At 45.5% G+C, this 19,595-nt stretch overlaps 1 protein-coding gene across 4 annotated transcripts in view; it reads right to left on the reverse strand.

Moving 5' to 3' along the window:
- Positions 1–19,595, reverse strand: part of ULK2 (unc-51 like autophagy activating kinase 2) — a 219,040-nt gene that overhangs the window by 118,268 nt on the left and 81,177 nt on the right. For 2 of the 4 annotated variants that reach the window (XM_030222095.1, XM_030222093.1), the window contains exons 11-15: positions 17,111–17,161; positions 16,521–16,609; positions 12,392–12,563; positions 11,839–11,899; positions 10,997–10,999 (exon numbers count right to left, since the gene is read on the reverse strand). In XM_030222095.1, the coding sequence (XP_030077955.1) occupies positions 10,997–10,999; positions 11,839–11,899; positions 12,392–12,563; positions 16,521–16,609; positions 17,111–17,161 (376 nt within the window). The remainder of the gene's footprint in view (positions 1–10,996; positions 11,000–11,838; positions 11,900–12,391; positions 12,564–16,520; positions 16,610–17,110; positions 17,162–19,595) is intronic. The other 2 variants (XM_030222096.1, XM_030222094.1) reach the window with 1 other exon arrangement.

The raw sequence follows: 19,595 nt of genomic DNA on the forward strand, positions 1-19,595 counted from the left end.
TATGAAATATCCTAAGATTTATTTATATAAAGAAAAAAGCCCAAATGTCTAGATTACAGCAGGGAAAGTGAAGATAGTGTTAGTTACATAAGAATATTTCCTTGTGGTACAAAGAAATTTCTAACACACATTAAAGTTCTTGTTTTAGAAGTACTCCAACAAGTAGTGACTATTAAACAAGTAGATTACCTACATGTGTAAACGGTGATCTTAGCAAGCTGGTATATTTACATGGTTAGGCAGTGATTTAGGTAGGCCAAAGGTATTCCTCATTTTACAAGCGGAACCTACAATAATTTAAAAAAAAAAAAATCTAAACACTGGCATTTACACTTGCCCCAAGGCACACAAGTGCCTACTACAGGGGAAGGTGTAAAGGCCGAGGCCAGCTCCCTCATCCAACTCCCTCCCTCCCTCCCGCCTACCCAGTTCTTACTTGGGTCCAATGGCCTCTAGTATCTAGTGGGAGTAGAAGTGATGTCCAGTCACTCCTCTGTGTCCTGGGTTCAAACTGTCACCACTGACCCCTAGCAGTAATTCCTAGCGGTAGTACCACCAGATTAATGATACGGTGTGTGTGTGAAGAACAAGAGCTGTAATTTTAGAAAACTGCTCTCACATACATTTGGGGTATTGAAGCATGTGTTCTTTCCACTCCTCCCCCCTTTTCACATGCAGCTTTCTAAAATTATTGCCCCTGTCAGACTTGGATAGACCTGGATATTTTTCTTTATTAGGATTTATTTACTGCCTTTTTGAAAGCATTCACCTTAGGGCCCTTTTACTAAGCCACTTAGGCGCCTACATGTGTCAATTTTGAGCTACCATCCAGCTACCGCATGGCCCTTGCGATAATTACATTTTTGACGCACGTCCGCTAAGTGCCCCGGAAAATATTTTTATTTTCTGGCATGCGGGCGGTAATCATCATTCTATGAACATAGACAATTACTGCCCCGTTACCGCGTGAAACCTTACCACTAGGTCAATGGCTGGCAGTAAGGTCTCAGACCCAAAATGGACGTGCGGCAATTTTCACTTTGCTGCACATCCATTTTCGGCAAAAATTTCAAAAAGCCATTTTTTACAGGTACACTGAAAAATGATTCTGTGACCGCCCAAAATACGAGTCTACACTACCACAGGCCATTTTTCAGCACACCTTTGTAAAAGGGCACCTCAAGGCGGTGTACAGTAAGAATAATTCAAACATAAGTAATAGACAATCACAGCAGTAAAAATATTCAAATAATAATACAAAGTATGGCATAGTATACTACTTACAATGTTAACACAATAAGTAATAGAACAATTTAATAGACAGCATAGGGTATAAGCAAAGATGGAACATATAGATAGGTTAGAGTAAGAGGAGTTAGAAAATAAGGTGACTAGTTTAAAGAAAGTTGCACATGAGGTCAGAGAGTCGATTAAATGTTATCTCAGCTAGGGTAGAAGTGGAAAAACATGTCCTGCTGCAGTATGTGCAGCCTGTGTCACTCCTTGTGTGTATGCGAGACTAAGAAGTTAGTTACTTCTTCCATTAAAAGCCTGGTTGAGAAGTCAAGCTTTCTGCTTCCTGAAGTAGAGATCGTCTTGTGTTAAGCGGAGCCTTTCAGGGAGTACATTCCAGAGTGTGGGGGCTAGCTACTCTGCAGAAGGCTCATTTGTGGGTATCACATCATGTAATGTCTTTTGGAGAGGGTTACCCTTGGGAGGACCTTAGAGTCGTTGGAGGTGTGTAGAGGATCATCCTGTTCTTCAAGTATTCAGGGCCACTTCCTTTAAGGGCCTTGAAGATCAGACAGAGTTTTAAATTTAGCCCTGTATTGTACTGGTAGCCAATGAAGGTTTTGCAACAATGGTGTGATGTGGTCACGTTGCTTGCAATCTTCTATGAGTCTTGGTGCAGCATTCTGAATCAACTGGAGTTGGTGCAGACCCTTTGTAGTCAGACCATTGTAGAGTGCGTTACAGTAATCTAGTCTTGATGTTATCATGGCATGCACAAATGGGATAAGATTTTTCTTCTCGATGTAAGAAGAGAGGCAGCGTAGTTGTCGCAAATAGTATAAGCAGCTCTTGAAGGTTGCTTGGATTTGAGGAAATCAGATATAGAGTCCTTACAGAGCCTTTGTAATCTGGTAATCTCAAATTCCACCTTCTGAAAATTGGGCTGTATGGCAACAAAGAAAACCTCTTACAAACTAGGAAGTTGAAACCTTCATACTACAAAATGTAGAATATCTGCAGACTCCTCTGAAGTGCTTAAAAAAAAATTGCAATCCATACTTCCAGTCCTAGTTGTAGGGATGCTACATTAAAAAAAAAAATGCTATTATTGCCAGAAAAAGGAACATGAGTAGCACTTGACATATAAAATGGCAGACAAAAATGCAACTATTTTCTACGAACAAGCAGGATGACCAAGGTGATGTCAAGAATAAGCTCTCTGGAATCCCAAAAAACCCCGAAAGGTTTTTTTCTGGACTTGTGCAGGGGATTCCCACAAACGTAATCGATGCCTGTCTCATCTATGGAATGAAGCAGACATAGCCCTCTTCTTAAAAAACACAACTAGGAAAGAAGTAAGGACCTCTGACCTATTGTGCTTCACTGCAGCACAAAACATTTCAGCCAAAACATAGTACCCCGTACCTACCCCAGAGGGTTCCATAAAGTGCCTCTGACTCTATTAAGGATTGGACTGAAGTGCCACCATCAGAAAAAGTGCTTCTTCAGAACAGCATCAGAGAATGAAAAGCCCATCTCTCAAACCTCAGCAAGCACAGACCAAATGGGCTCTTCAAGTACCTGTGCAACAACATGAGCTGAGTAGAAATGTTGTTCCAGCTGATTGGGGAGGGGGGGGGGGGGGCTGCTAATGTGGACATGGACCCATTTGTGGTAGTTGCTAAGTGATTCCCTGCCTTTGGACCATTGCCATTTGTGGTAGTTGCTAAGTGATTCCCTGCCTTTGGACCATTGTAGAGTGAGAGGAAGAAATAATCTTTTGCGGTTAGGATTCCTTCTAGGAGTTGCAGTCTGCACAGGTCTCTTGTAGGGCTTATCCTTCTTGTAGTTTAGTTCAGCATTATTGTCTGAAAGGGGGAGCATAAAGAGGAAGCAAGCCCAGATATGTCTCTAGGGAGACTTCCTCTCTGAACAGAGCCGGCACAGCCGGTGTTGTGTTCACACTGAGTGGATCACTGAATCTTTAGCAATAACTGGGCATGACTACATCCATAGGTCGGGGGGGCGGGGGGGGGGGGGGCGGTGTTCCTCAATCTTATCTGCCTCCCCACACTTCCCGCAGCAATTTCTACAGAAAGAGGGACTGTGGATCCATTTCCTGCCAGCAATTCTCTGACCTCCATTCCTAACAGCTATGGGAGAGTGTCACATATCCCTTCCATACATTCTTCAAACCTTCTTAGGTGGTAGGAGTGGACAGTAAGTGTTTGTTTTTTTTAAATCTTGCATTTTGTCTACTAAGTAAAATCTTTTATATTTTTGGTAATTAGTACCAGTACCTGTTTACCTCAGTCTGTATCCCAAAACTCAAAAGTTTGTGCATGTTTATTTGCATTCCCTTAATGCAGGCCATTGTCATCAGCTCATTGTTGAACACTAGAAATCTGCATGCCAACAGTATGGGGTCTTGGGAAGCCTAGATGATTTTTCTGTGCTGGTGCTATCTGTTCCCTTATACTGCAGCTGCCAGTAAGGGTAAACCACAGAAGCACAGAGCCTTTGTGAAGTTTTATTCTGCTGATGTTGCATACCACATGGAGCAGTTTTCTTTATATGTGGTCTAAAGGTACAATTGAATACTCCCTCACCCCCAAGAAAAGAGAGTAGCCTCAGACCCATTCTAGATATCAGCGATCTCAATGAGTACATCAAAAAGGAAAAATTCACCATTAACTCCCTCTTTACCATCCTTCCCACTTCTCACTCAATTAGCTATCCTCCCTAGATCACAAGCACCTAAACCCAAACATCAAAATCATCCTCTGCACTGGATGTTTCTCTGTTTTACCAAGTAGAATCAACACTTCCAACATCAGCCTCATATGCATCAAGAATTTTACAAATACCCTGCAGAAGCAGTGGTCCATCTACATTGGAGCAAGGGATTTTTGTCTTCCTTGGTATGCAAATCTACCTCATGCATACTTGTTGTGGATATCCTGAAAAACTGACTGGCAGGGATTACCCCAGAACCGTCCCCTAACTACATAGCATTTAATATCTTCCAGTTCCCTTCTCAAGAAGTTAGGAAACTGTACCATTCCAAGTGATCTCAATTCATTCACTGGTACAGATGCAACGTATGGACCCATTCCAATGGCACACTGCAGAGTTACTAACTTATCTTCTCCACCTTTCATATGCAAGATAGAAGATAAATTTCATTGACATAGTTTACAGCAATGCCATAGCAGCATACCACAGTGATCAGCCTCCTCTCACTTCTTAATAGCTAAACTTTACTAAGGTAAAATTATGTATAATCATACCTGATAATTTTCTTTCCATTAATCATAGCTGATCAATCCATAGACTGGTGGGTTGTGTCCATCTACCAGCAGGTGGAGATAGAGAGCAAACTTTTGCCTCCCTATATGTGGTCATGTGCTGCCAGAAACTCCTCAGTATGTCGATATCAAAGCTCCATCTGCAGGACTCGGCACTTAGAGAATTACACCCACGAAGGGACACTCTGCCCAGCTCACCACCGCCGAAACGGGGGAGGGGAATTAACCCAGCTCATCCCCACACAAGTGGGGGAGGGGAATCCGTCCAGCTCATCCCCGCGGAGCGGGGGAGGGACACCACACCCGCCGATGCGGGGGGATCTGGCTTATCCTGCAACCGCAACCGCGGGAGGAGCTGACTGACCCTAACACCGCCGAAGCGGGAGGGGTACAAAGCTGCCCTACAGCCGCACGAAGCGGGAGGGAGTGCCGGCAGAATTTAAATCTCAATCCAGCCCCGTAAAACGGAGGGGAGAGGAATGCAGCAGCTCACTGTAACACAAATTCGTCTCAACTCTTGAAGAATCCAAGTGAAGGAAGAACTTGAACACGAAGTCTTTCTGAAGTAACTGAAGACTAAACTTGAACCTGAAATGCAACCAGAATAAAAACAGTACAGATATCTGGGAGGGGCTATGGATTGATCAGCTATGATTAATGGAAAGAAAATTATCAGGTATGATTATACATAATTTTACCTTCCATATCATCAAGCTGATCAATCCATAGACTGGTGGGATGTACCGAAGCAGTACTCACCCAGGGCGGGACATAGAAATCCCTGACCTCAACACTGAAGCTCCAAACCGGGCCTCCGCCCGTGCAGCCACAGTCAACCGGTAATGCTTGGAGAATGTATGAGCCGAAGCCCAAGTTGCCGCCTTGCATATCTCTTCCAAGGAGACGGATCCGGCCTCTGCCATCGAGGCCGCCTGAGCTCTCGTGGAGTGAGCCTTCAGCTGGATAGGCGGCACCTTCCCCGCGGCCACATAAGCCGCTGCAATGGCTTCCTTGACCCATCTTGCCACTGTAGGCTTAGCAGCCTGCCGACCCTTACGAGGACCTGCAAACAGGACAAACAGATGATCCGATTTCCGGAAATCATTGGTCACTTCCAAGTATCTGATGATGACTCGTCTCACATCCAGATATTTAAGAGCAGAGTACTCCTCTGGGTAGTCCTCCCTACGAAAGGAAGGGAGACAGAGCTGCTGATTCACATGGAAGCGAGAAACAATCTTGGGCAGAAAGGAAGGCACTGTGCGAATAGTCACTCCTGCCTCAGTGAACTGCAGAAAAGGCTCTCGACATGAGAGCGCCTGGAGCTCGGAAACTCTTCTGGCTGAAGTGATAGCCACCAAAAAGACTGCTTTCAACGTCAGGTCTTTCAGAGATGCCCTCGACAAGGGTTCAAAAGGCGGCTTCTGCAATGCTCTTAGCACCAGGTTGAGATTCCACGCAGGCACCACTGAGTGCAGAGGAGGGCGCAGGTGATTAACTCCCTTGAGAAAGCGCACCACATCTGGCTGTGAAGCCAGGGAAGCACCCTTCAGGCGGCCCCTGAAGCAAGCCAGAGCCGCTACCTGGACTTTAAGGGAACTGAGCGACAGGCCTTTCTCCAGACCTTCTTGCAGGAACGCCAACACTGAAGAAATTGGAGCAGTGAAGAGAGAAAGAGAGCCTGCTTCACACCACGCTGCAAAGATACGCCAAACCCTGGCGTAAGCAGTAGAAGTAGAGCGCTTCCTCGCTCTCAGCATAGTGGCGATGACCTTGTCTGAGAAGCCCTTCTTCCTCAGACGCTGCCGCTCAATAGCCAGGCCGTAAGACCAAAGGGGGAGGAATCCTCCATCACCACGGGACCCTGATGTAACAGGCCCTGTTCCACTGGCAGTCGCAGAGGATCGTCCACTGAGAGCCTGATCAAGTCCGCATACCAGGGACGCCTGGGCCAATCCGGACCCACCAGGATTACCCTGCCGGGATGCTTTGCCACCCGGTCTAGCACCCTGCCCAACATGGGCCAGGGCGGGAACACATAGAGGAGCTCTTGTGTCGGCCACTGTTGGAGAAGAGCATCTACTCCCAGGGATCGAGGGTCCCGTCCTCTGCTGAAGAAGCGCGGCACTTGGCAATTGGCCGATGACGCCATCAGATCTAGGCTCGGCTGGCCCCAGCGCTTCGTGATGTCCAAGAACGCCTGAGCAGATAGCTGCCACTCTCCGGGCTCCAAGGTATGGCGACTGAGAAAGTCCGCCTTGACATTCATGACTCCGGCAATGTGGGCCGCTGAAAGCTGCTCCAGGTTCGCTTCCGCCCACTGGCAAAGATACATAGCCTCCTTGGCTAGAGGGGCGCTCTTGGTACCTCCCTGGCGGTTGACATAGGCCACAGCCGTGGCATTGTCCGACAGGACCCGTACAGGCTTCCACACCAGTACCGGGATGAACTCCAAAAGCGCCAACCGAATGGCTCTGAGTTCCAGGAGGTTGATAGACCACTTTGCCTCTGCAGGAGACCAGAGCCCCTGCGCTGTCCTTCCCAAGCAGTGGGCTCCCCAGCCCGACAAAGAGGCGTCCGTCATGACGACAATCCACTCTGGGGTCACCAGAGGCATTCCCGCAGACAATTTGTCTGTCTGCATCCACCAGCTCAGCGCCTTGCGCACTGCTGGGTCCAAGGGAAGTCGCACAGCATAATCCTCCGACATCGGAGTCCAGCGCTGCAGCAAGGAGTGTTGAAGTGGTCTCATATGAGCCCTGGCCCAGGGCACTACTTCCATCGTGGCCGTCATAGAGCCCAACAGCTGCACATAGTCCCAAGCCCGAAGAGGAGAGGCTCCCAGGAACTGGTCCACCTGAGCCTGAAGTTTGACAATCCGATTGTCTGGCAGGAACACTCTGCCCACTTGGGTGTCGAATCGAACTCCCAGGTACTCCAGGGACTGAGTCGGGCGCAGCAGGCTCTTCTCCCAGTTGATGATCCATCCCAGGGAGCTCAAAAGAGCAACTACCCGGTCCACAGCTTTGCCGCACTCTGCATAAGAGGGGGCTCGGATCAACCAGTCGTCCAGATAAGGATGGACTTGTATCCCTTCCTTTCGTAGGAAGGCCGCGATGACCACCATTACTTTGAAAAAGGTCCGCGGAGCAGTAGCCAACCCGAATGGGAGGGCTCTGAACTGGAAGTGTCGTCCCAGGACTGCAAAACGCAGGAAGCGTTGATGAGGAGGCCAGATGGGAATATGCAGGTACGCTTCCTTGATGTCCAAGGAAGCCAAGAACTCTCCTGCCTTCACTGCCGCTATAACAGAGCGGAGAGTCTCCATGCGAAAGTGCCGCACTTTCAAGGCCCGATTGACCCCTTTGAGGTCGAGGATAGGCCGGACAGAACCTCCTTTCTTTGGTACCACAAAGTAAATGGAGTAACGTCCCTTGCCAAGCTGACTTTCTGGCACAGGAACGACCGCGCCCAGGCGGATCAGATTGTCCAAGGTCTGCTGCACTGCCACAGCTTTGACCGGAGACTTGCAGGGAGAGAGTACAAACCCGTCTTTTAAGGGTCGGCAGAACTCTAGCTTGTAGCCGTCTCTGATGACTTCCAGCACCCACGCGTCTGAAGTTATTGTGGTCCACTCGCCCAGAAACGAGGACAGCCGTCCTCAATCTGCACTGGGGCGTGGACCAAGGACCCCGTCATTGGGTACGAGACCCTGGGGGAGGACCGGAGGGAGCACCTTCGGGACGGCGGTCTCTGCGAAAGGAATGCTGCTTGGGGGAGAAATTCCTCTTGAAGGAAGAGGGGGCAGAGGAACCCGACTTGCCCGGGCGGTACCGACGGGCTTCCTGCAACCGTCCTCTGGAGGTACCGGGACGAGTACTAGCCCGAGCCCTGACCTCTGGTAATTTCTTGCCCTTAGACGTGCCGAGATCGGTCACGATTTTGTCCAGCTCGACCCCAAAGAGCAGCTTGCCTTTAAAAGGCAATCTAGCCAGGCGGGATTTAGAGGCGTGGTCAGCAGACCAATGTTTCAGCCAAAGCCACCGCCGCGCAGAGATTGTCTGAGCCATGCCTTTAGCTGAGGCCCTCAAGACATCATACAGCAAGTCTGCCAAATAGGCTAAGCCTGATTCCAGGGCCGGCCAATCAGCCCTCAAGGAAGGATCCGAGGGGGAAGCCCGCTGCACCATAGTCAGGCACGCCCTGGCCACATAGGAGCCGCAAACTGAGGCCTGCAAACTTAAAGCAGCCGCCTCAAAGGACGACCTTAAGGCCGCCTCCAATCTTCTGTCTTGGGCGTCCTTTAGGGCCGTGCCACCTTCCACCGGCAACGCCGTTTTCTTAGTCACCGCAGTGATTAAAGAATCCACGGTAGGCCACAGATAGGCCTCACGTTCACTCACAGCCAAAGGATAGAGGCGGGACATAGCCCTAGCCACTTTAAGGCTCGCTTCCGGGACATCCCATTGAGCCGAAATTAAGGTGTGCATGGCATCATGCACGTGGAAGGTTCTAGGCGGGCGCTTCGTCCCCAGCATAATGGCAGAGCCAACAGGGGCTGAGGGAGAGACGTCCTCCGGAGAGGAAATCTTCAAAGTGTCCATGGCCTGTAACAACAGGTTGGGCAAATCCTCTGGGCTAAAAAGCCGCGCTGCAGAGGGGTCATCCGCTCCATCCGAGCGGGGATCCGTCTCCTCCAAGGAATCCGCAAAGGACCGTTGGGAGACCTCAGACACGTTGCCCTCATCTACATCGGAGGAGACAAAGTCCTCCAAGGCCTGGGAATCAACCCGAGGGCGTTTACCTCTGGGAACCTCAACCTCTTTACCAGACGAGGGAGCAGGGGCAGCGTTTTGCATAAGGAAGGCCTGATGCAGCAGCAAAACAAACTCGGGGGAGAAACCCCCCAGACTGTGCACTTCCGCAGCCTGGGCAACAGCCCTAGACGCACCCTCAACCGGCGCTCGCAAGAGCGGGGGAGAGACATGCTGCGCATCCAAAATGGCGTCCGGCGCGACACTCCGCGAAGGAGCCGCGCGGGAAGAACGGCGCTTAACTTTAGCCGCTTTTGTGCCGTCGCCCAAATTAAGGGCGTTCATGGCATTAATGTCTCCAACCTCAAGGGCGGCCCACGAAGAAGCCGTCCGAGCCGCGTGGCCGGCCAAGATGGCGGAGGCGAGGAGCGGGGGATGGGCGTTTATGGCGGGAAAAACCGCCACGCCGGAGGAAGGACCGGGACATTCATCGGTCACGAAACTGTCACCCAACAAGGGCGAATCAGGCTGTAAGACCCCCGCATCCCCTCTAGAAGCGCTCAAGCGATCCGGGGAGCGACCCTTTGCGCCCTCGCCCTCCGACGCCATATGCCACGAGGAGAAGAATCGGGGAACCCCCTGCCCGCTATAAAAAGGTAAAAATTACCTGCTGTCCGCTCCGAGCTGTAACGAACTGGTGTCCCAGTGAGTAGCTGCAATGAACGTTTAAATAAACGTCGAAATAAACGCCTTTAAGGACGTTTAAAATTTTTTTTTTTTTTTTTAACGGAGCCAGCGGGAGGGGGGAGAAAAGGAGGGACCTGGCACCACCAGGTTTGCACTTGCTCAAAAGAGCCCTCAACCCCAGGCACTCAACAAAACCTAAAAATTAGGCTTGGAGGCCTAGCCAGAGCTGCTGCTGTGTGTGACCACCACCTGCTGAGATAGAGAATATACTGAGGAGTTTCCGGCAGCACATGACCACATATAGGGAGGCAAAAGTTTGCTCTCTATCTCCACCTGCTGGTAGATGGACACAACCCACCAGTCTATGGATTGATCAGCTTGATGATATGGAACACAAATTTACTGGTCTATGCCACCCGCATGAGACATCTGCATTATCCTCGTGCAATTCATAGAGACCTCCTGTGAGCCACTTCAGAAAATTCCTGTAAAGTTTCTTTAAAAAAACTCTGTTCTTCATTGCTATCACATCAGCCAGGAAAGTCAGTGAAATCCAGTTTCTCATACATTATTCACTATGTACACAATTTTATCCTAACCAAATAGTACTGTGCATCCATCTAAGTCCTCCTTACAGTCTTGAAATTCTATTTCAACCAATCCATTGTATTTCCTATTTTACTCTGTCACACTCCTGAAGGGCTGAGGCAGTGCTCCACACTTAGGATTGTAAATGAACCTAAACTGTACTGCAGAGCACAGAAAACACAAACTGTTCATCTCATTTGATAGTAATAAACCAAGGAGCAGTGTCAAAGAATCTTCATTCTGCTACAGACTTCTCTGTCCTCTGCCATGTCAGTTTCCACTACTAATCGCCAGACAGCCTTGATTGTTGATGCATACAAAGCACCTTACTTGGTCCTCAACGCACATCTTCACCACAGTACTGTCTCAACTAATCTTCAAGATCTGATGGAACTTGTTCACATGATGTTCTTCAAATCCATTCACCCGCTATTACAAATTTCTCTCCAAGGTTTTGATTTAATTCCATCATTTATAATGCACTTTTACATTACATGTACAATATAACTTATACACAGTAAAAGACATACAAGAAAACAATTAAAATCAAGAAACCACCTACCCATAATCACCTAAAAATTCTATCACTCAGCATCCTAACAATTCATTTACAATACTCAAATAATCAAAAGCAGCAACCTTCAGCTTAGGAGTCACCAAGTGTGGATGCACATATCCTGCTTGCCTTCAGAAAGAAAGCAGCATTGCGTACCTGTGATGGTGTTCTCCATGACAGCAGGATCATGCAACTATATGATCCTACCCACTCTCCCCTCTTTTGCTGAAGTGTGTACCAGATTTGATATGAATTGAGGGACAGGTGACAACTGCCAGTGAGGAAAACTTGGCAAGGTTTTTCTGCATCTCTAGAGAACAGATTTTTTTAAAATGTCTTATTATCTGTGTATGTTCAGTCAGTTGACATCACTACATGTATGACTGCATGATACTGTTGTCTAAGAAGAACTCCTGCTACAGATAAGCACCTCTGATGTATTAGTGTACAGCAGGGGTTATCGACCCAGTCCTCAGAACACACCCAGTCAGGTTTTCAGGATATCCACAATGAATATGCATAAGACAGACTTACATACAATAGAGAAAGTATATGCAAATTTATCTCATGCATATTCATTTTGAGTATCCTGAAAATCTGACTGACTGGTTGTGTTCTGAGGACTGGGTTCAGAACCCCTGGCCTACAGTGATAAATCAGACAAACCATGAAATAAATTCACCATGTTTCACTATAAATATGGCAAACATACCCGCCGCACATCAAGAATTCACTGGAAGCCCGTCTACCTGCTGCTCCCACAGGCATGTCATCTGAAAAGAGAGGACAAAGCTTTAATTTGCAGAGATAATCACTGGATGATTTATTATACTGTAAATATATTATACCCTAGAAGTGTCTGTGGAATTGTAATAAGTAGGCCTACACATAAACCTGTTCACAGATAGAAAATTTATAAGGAGCAAGAGAGGAAGGAGTGACAGTGACATGCTTTATTCCGTCAGTGCCTGGAAAAATGACATTTCACTAAACATTTTTCTTTGAAGATGGATGCAATCCAAAGCACTACAAAATGACAGCAGAATATTTAATATGCCATATCACACTGTAAAAAGCATTTTGTCAAGGTTTTAGAACATGCATAATCTGCAAGCGTTGACATATTGTAACCAATAAAAACCTGTGTAGGAAAGACTTTCAACTTACAGAGCAGTAAAGAAGAAAAACACAGCTCATGTTAGTTTTAAAATTAACACATCATTTTAATAAACCAAATCAAAGTTCTGTATGGAAAATACTCTTACATGAGGGATCTGATATAATATTGTGTGGGACCAGGACAAAGTCATCTGTGTCACAAGAAGAGTTCTTGCTGCTGGTGCTGCCAGATTCTTTGGACACCTGAAGAAAGTTTGGAGGACCCAAGGGTGGAGAAGATAAGTTGTCCTCCTGAACATGTTGCATGTCTGGCAGGGACTAAGATTAAAAAAAAGTTTGTATTAGGGCCTTAGTGAACGCAGACCATCACAGATAAGTGCCAACTGCTTTATATTGTGCTACTGACAATTTCCACAGTACCTTACTTTAAAAATAACCTTCAGCCAAATGAAAAGCTCAGATTTGCTCAGGAAAATTTTGACACGAAATGTGCCACAAACGTATAACCTCTTTAAAAAAAACAACATTTCTGCAGATTCCATTCTGGAACAACTGAAGGCAAACTTTGAAACACCCCTCTTAGTTCTTAAGTGGTTCTATTTAGACTGGACGTTGATAATAATATTCTTGTGTTAAAGAGTCAGGATAAAATTCCCAAACTACTACACTGCAGAACATTCCATGAAACCATTTCAAATAATTCCATAAACCATTAATGGGGCATCCTCTATTTACTCACTTCTAAGGCTGATTCATAGGCAGTAATATGTGCTCCAAAAAAACAAAATTACTTACACATAAGCAGGTGTTCTCAGAAGACAGGAGAGCTTGAATCCTCACACATGGGAAATCACCAATGGAGCCACTGCAGAAAACTGCACCCCAGCCATGCACCCTCTCCCACTTGCAGCAGTTGGGCAGAACCACTTCAATCTATTGGTAGCTAAAGGAATATAACTGCTTGAGAGGGATTGTGAAGATTCCTCAGACAACACCTACTACAGGTAAGTAATTTCATTTTCTCCAAAGACAAGCAGGATTGTGTTCCCTCACTCACAGGATTCCCTAGCTACAGGCTGCCTTTAACAGAAAAGGCTAAAAAAACAAAACAAGTGGTGCTGCAACAGGCAGAAACCAATATTTTTAGTTGCAACAGGCTATTTTTCATCAGATTTTGTTTCTTTTTTTTTGACAGCAACCTGGAACTTAAAGAGAATGGCATATGGGGAAACAGAGATGGCTTCTACACCCCAAATAGATTCTGGAGGACTTTATGACCATTCCAACTGTCACTTCGGGAGTCCTGTTCTAAACAGTATTGGGATGTGAATGTATGGAAACATGTCCATATAGCAGCTCTACAAATCTCTATGGGGGTTGATCTCAAGTGGCTACCAACAGAGCCATGGCCCTGATATTATAAGCAGTGACATGACACTTGAGGCAGCCCAGCCTTGGCATAACTGAAGGAAATGCAGTCTGCAAGCCAACTGGAAAGTGTGTGTTTGCCAATGGCAGCCCCCATCCTGTTTGGGTCAAAAGAAACAAAAACCTGGGTTGACTTTCTATGGGTTTTAGCCAGCTCCAGATATAAGGCCAAGGTTCTCTTGCAGTCCAAAATGCAGTGGGCATGTGGTTTATAAAAAAAAGGGTGAATGGACTACTGACTTGTTAAAATGGAATTCCAACACTACTTCAGGCGAGTCCCCAAAAACACTCATTAAAAAAACTTAACATAAGGCAGATCAGTTACTAGGGGCTAGAGCTGACTAAACCTGTGCACTGATGTAACGGCCACAAAAATCCTTCCAGGTTAGGTGCTTCAAATGATAGGTATCCAGTGACTCAAAAGGAGCTTTCATTAGCTGGGTAAGAACATCACTGAGGTTCCATGACACTAATGGAGGGCTTGATAGATCTGATAAGTAGCAAGCTCCGTGTAAAGCAAGCAACTAAATAGTGTACAGAGATGGGTATACCTTTTACCTGATAAGGTCTAATTACGCTCAGATGAACCCTTATTGAGCTGGTCATGAGAGCTGCCTCTGATAAATGTAGAAGTCATTTGAGCAGTTTTGTGTAGGGCACATGAAGGGATCTATGGCGTTGATCTCATGCCAGATGGCAAACCTCTTCCGTTTAACATACATATCTCCTCTTAGTGAAATCCTTGCTGGCAGCTAGCAGATACTGTTAGGCAAGCTCAGGGAAGACAGCATTATACTCTTCAAAATCCAAACTGTAAAGGCTAGGTACTGTATTGAGATGCAACAGAGTGCCCTGTTCTTGCCTGATGAGTACTGGATAAACTTAAGCCTCATAAGATTCCTGAAGGAAAAAGTCCAACAGAAGCTGAAACCATGTCTATCTCAGCCAATAAATGGTTATGAGAATCATGGTTCCCCAATCTTGCTTGAGCTTCAGAATGGTCTTGATTATGAGGATTATTAGAGGATATGCATACATAAGATCCTCATCTCAATGCAGAAGGAAGGCATCTGAGGCTAGTCTGTCATTTGACCCTATCCTGGAGCAAAACTGAAGAACTTTCTTGTTGAGATGGGTGGCAAAGAGGTCTATCAAGGGTACACTTCCAAAAGATCCTGTACACAAAACTCTGTTTCCAGCATCCACTTATAGGATCACAGGACTCGACTCAGTTTGTCAGTCAGGATATTGTCAACGTCTACCAGATGCAAAGATCCGAGGAACATTCCTCTCAACACAGGAGATATGATCTTGTTCCTCCCTGTTTGTCTAATACATGGCCACCTAATTGTCTGTTGGAACCAGGATGACCCTGCTGAAGAATTGATCTCTAAAAGCCTTTAGTATGTTCTAAATTGCTCTTAGCTCTAGGAAGCTTATCTGATGAAGCCTCCCCTAGGCAGATCATACACCCTGGAAATGAAACCCATCTGGATAAGCGCCCTAACCCAACATGGATACATCTGATAGAGATTCCTGAGTTGGAGGAATTTGGAAGGAGATTCCCTTTGTCAAACTGGACTGGTTCATCCACCAGGACAGAGTCCTATAAATGATTCTTGAGATATGATGTCTTAGAGGTACCTTGTGAACCAAGTCCACTGGGTGGATAAGATGAAGACAAGATCAAATCTTTCCTCTTTCTCAGGTGGGAATCAGATGATTACCCCTCCTGGTAGAACCTAATGACACTGTCAACGGTGACATTTGATATGGATACATTCCCTGAACCCATGGAGACTCATATTTTCAATACTGATGTTGATGGACCAGTCTTATCACAGAAAAGCTTTTTCCTCTGCTTTTCTCTACCACTAATCCCTCTCTGACATCTGTCAACAAAGAATACAATGAGAAAGATCATAATCGGGTCCCAAGCATTGCAGGTACCATTGCAGGGTACTCATAATGGATATATAGACCTGCTGCACTGGGACACCTCTTGAAACTACTAAGGGTCTTCATTTTGCCCAAACCCACAGCAAAATCAAACAACCTGATGTTTCACAAAAATTCCCCAACTGGGAGCTTAAGGTAAAAAAAAAAGGGGCCTACATGGAGCCGATGCAAAAAGACAAAAAAAGAAAAACTTAAATTTGATGAAAACCTTATCAGATAAACATGAAAGACTATGTGGCAGCGATAGTACTTACAGATTTTTTTTTAGCAAAAATAATAGAGATGCCTAAATAAGTGATGAAAAATAGGTCTGATTGCCGCCACAAAAAAGATTAGACTGAAGAAGTCCTGTGTAATAGTGACAGGTAAAAGAGAGGACCAAAGGCCTCTAGAAAAGAACTGCTGGGGTTCCATCTCTCACGTCAGACTCCATCGATGATATAACCCTATGCATGAGGATTCACAGTCCTGCTGTTCTTGGAGAAGACTGAATACTAGCATCAGTATTTAAGACAAAACCAAAAACATGGCCTTAGCAGACTATCAGGAAGGTCCATTTATGGCCTGTGACCCTGAATTATATTGCACTCACTTGCTCCCAGGAGGACCAGCTGTTTAGGTACAATTTCCAAGTGTCTCTGTAATGCTGTGCTACTAGACACATTGGCTCTGATAACTAAGTTCTGCACTGAACAAGTTTCTAGAAAACCTGTGGTCAAAAGAGGCTGATTGCAAGAACACAGCAGAGTGTGGCCAGACACCAGGCTGTACAACATAGTGACATAGGAAGTTCTTTGAGTCCTGCATACAGACTAAAAAGCCCAATATACTCAGCATTTCCCCCACAATAAAACATACCCTAAAATGTGCAATGGAAAATAAACTTACAGGAGGTGAAGCAAACCGGCATGATGGTGAACTACCACAAGAGCTCCCAGAGGCTGAGCCGGCATAAGTGGGCACTGGCACAGGATTGGCTGCAGGTGGAACACACTAAAAATCAGATCTATAACTCAAACTTTAACTTCAAACCAGAGCAGAACTTCACTTTCTAACTTTTTGGAGGGAAAAAAATTTCTATATACCTTATGTTTACCACATTAAAAAATAAAAGTAAACGAGGGGAAGAAAACAAATCACATAAAATTCTACTTATAGAATACATTTATTTGATTTTGGTATCACCCAGTTGTGCACAACATTAAGGCAGTTTGTCAGTTTTCCATGATTATCACAACATTTAACTGAAATTAGAGACTTGGCGATTATCACCTTACATTTGGGAGTGAACATGGAATGATCTCTCCATTAGCATCTTCCAAATGACCCAGACTAGCCACTGTCAGATAGGATGCACAGCATGTTGGATCTGACCCAATATGGCAATATGATTACAAAAATCTAATACCATGAAATGTACATCAATTTGTCACATAAACCCTTAAACCAATATAACAAAATACGCTATATGCACTTACACTTTTTGACTGTTGAAACCTGATCAAGGAATGGATGGTTAAAGAATGTATCTGTAAAAGAAAAGAAAGATTTTTTTTTTTAGTGTGTAAGTAGAGTTCAGAAGTTCATCATAGGATTTAAGGGTTTCCTAGGAGGTAAAACTTTCGTAAAGTAAGTGTGGGATGCCCCAAAGCCAAGCAGGACAATTTTTAATATGCACCATGCCTATAAAGCTACACTGCTCAACTTTCTAATGCTGAATTCTGATATGTGCAAGCAGCACAACAGCTTTTTGGGGAAGGGGGGGGGGGGGGGGGAGAGCAGGAATGAGCTACTGTACACTAGAAAACAATATTAACAACTCTTCTACTAAACATTACCCTAGGCCAAGTCAAACAAATGCTATGATTTATTAGAATCCAATTCATGGCTCAACCCATAACATGTTGTAAGAAAGATCTAATGTCTGGTATTTTATCTAATCATATTGCGGAGGGGGGGGGGGGGGGAGGAGGATTTTTCAACCCTTATTGAGCCTGAAAAATAGTTTGTTTAATTCTTGCTATGGAGAAATTAGACCTTACCTGCTAATTTGCTTTCCTTTAATCCCTCCGGACCAGGATTGGACTGATGGGTTGTGCACGTCTACCAGCAGGAGGAGACTGAGAAAAAACTTTGACTAGATAGCCAATAAGAGCTCTGGTCATGTGACCCTAGCCTCAGTATTTAAATAACAAAGCAGAAAGAAGAACAGTCTGTGCCCCAAGGAATTCAAGCAACCAGGGAGCACTGTTGAAGACGTGCTCAAAGGCTCACCGACAACTCTCACCAGAGCAGCGGTATGGCCTTGTCATAATGGCTCACCGAAAACTCTAACCAGAGAATCGGTATGGCCTTATCATAATGGCTCACCAAGTACCCTAACCAGGGCATCGGTATGGCCAAACTATAATGGCTCACCACATACCCTTACCAGAGCAGCGGTATGGCCTAAACTATAATGGCTCACCACATACCCTTACCAGAGCAGCGGTATGGCCTTAATAGAAAATGAAATGAGCTCCTGCATGTCATCTTTGTGAAAAATCCTAGCCACGGAGGGATCATCCCCCTGGGCAAAAGCTGCAGCCTCCGGATCTGAGAGCGAAAAATCAGGATCAGTACAGGCATTGTCTTCAAAATCTTCCTCCTCTTCCAGATAGGGCATCTCCTGATCGCGATCGGACCAAAAATCCCCGCGGAACACATGTTCCCTAACTTTTTTAGGAGATGGAGGTGTAGGTGTGACAGCATCTGCTGTCCCAGCTCCTGCATCGCCTCTGTGCATCAAAAACGCCTGGTACATCTGGAGCACAAACTCAGGAGGAAAACCCCCTGCCTGAGCGGCCCCAGATTGCACCAGAGCTCCCGAATTCAACGTATCAGCATCTGAAAGACTTAGGGCCGTAGGCTGCTGAATACGCAAAGGTGAAGACGGAGTAGGAATCAAAATGGCCGCCGTTCGCGCCAAATTCGCTGGGGCGGCCTCCGGAGGCGCGCCTGACTCCTTAGATCACAACCTTTTCAGTTATAGCTCAAGGAGCATCACATTCAGGTGCAGAAGGCATTTTCCTGTCCCTGGACCACTTAAAATCTTTACAAGCTAAATTGGTACCTCAGTCAATGGAGATGTAAGTGACTTGCCCAAGATGAAAAGGAGCTGTAGTGGGATTTGAACCAGGCATCCCTGTTTTTCATTTGCATAAAAATATTAAGATGATTAAACAAGTTATGGAGTCTGTAGATTTTAATCAGCAACATGAGGAACATCAAAAATTAATGGCACAATATAAACAGGAGATTCGTTTGATTAAAGTTAATAAATTCCATAAAGATGAGTATAACTATACTAAGGGATACATTTATCCCTGGATGGATAAATGGAAACAGTATGTAGAAGTTGGGATGAGAAGAAAAAGGTAACATTTTCACTATCATCAAGTGATTCATCTGGAGAAGATTAACGTAAAGAACAAGTGGGGATGAAGGAAATGGTTCATCCAGAATCTTTTTTTATGACTAGTTCCCACGGAAACTAAGGAACAAACAGTAATACCAGTTGAAGAAAAACACACCTAAGAGCTCCAGGAAGATCAAATGCTAAATGTGTTTAATTTATCTAATCGTAGATTAACACAAGAAGAACTATCAGTATTGCAGTATGGATTATTTTTCATGCCATCTTCGAAGTATGATTCCTTCACTACTAGAGTCGACCTACAAAGCTTTTTCCATAAACTGAGGTTAAAGTTGTACTTTGGTGACACTACGGAGGCGTATCAATCTGCTTTACCTTGTCTCTGCCAAATGAAATCATCTTGGAACCCACTGGGGGGGTCACAGATGCCAATATAGTTACCTATGAACATCTGATGATGAAAGAGGTTGAACAGTTAGAGCTACCTCAGGGTTCTGTTCTTGGTCCCCTCCTCTTTTCTATCTACACTTCTTCCCTTGGTTCATTAA

The sequence above is a fragment of the Microcaecilia unicolor genome, chromosome 13, assembly GCF_901765095.1.
Source record: "Microcaecilia unicolor chromosome 13, aMicUni1.1, whole genome shotgun sequence".
NCBI lineage: Eukaryota > Metazoa > Chordata > Amphibia > Gymnophiona > Siphonopidae > Microcaecilia > Microcaecilia unicolor.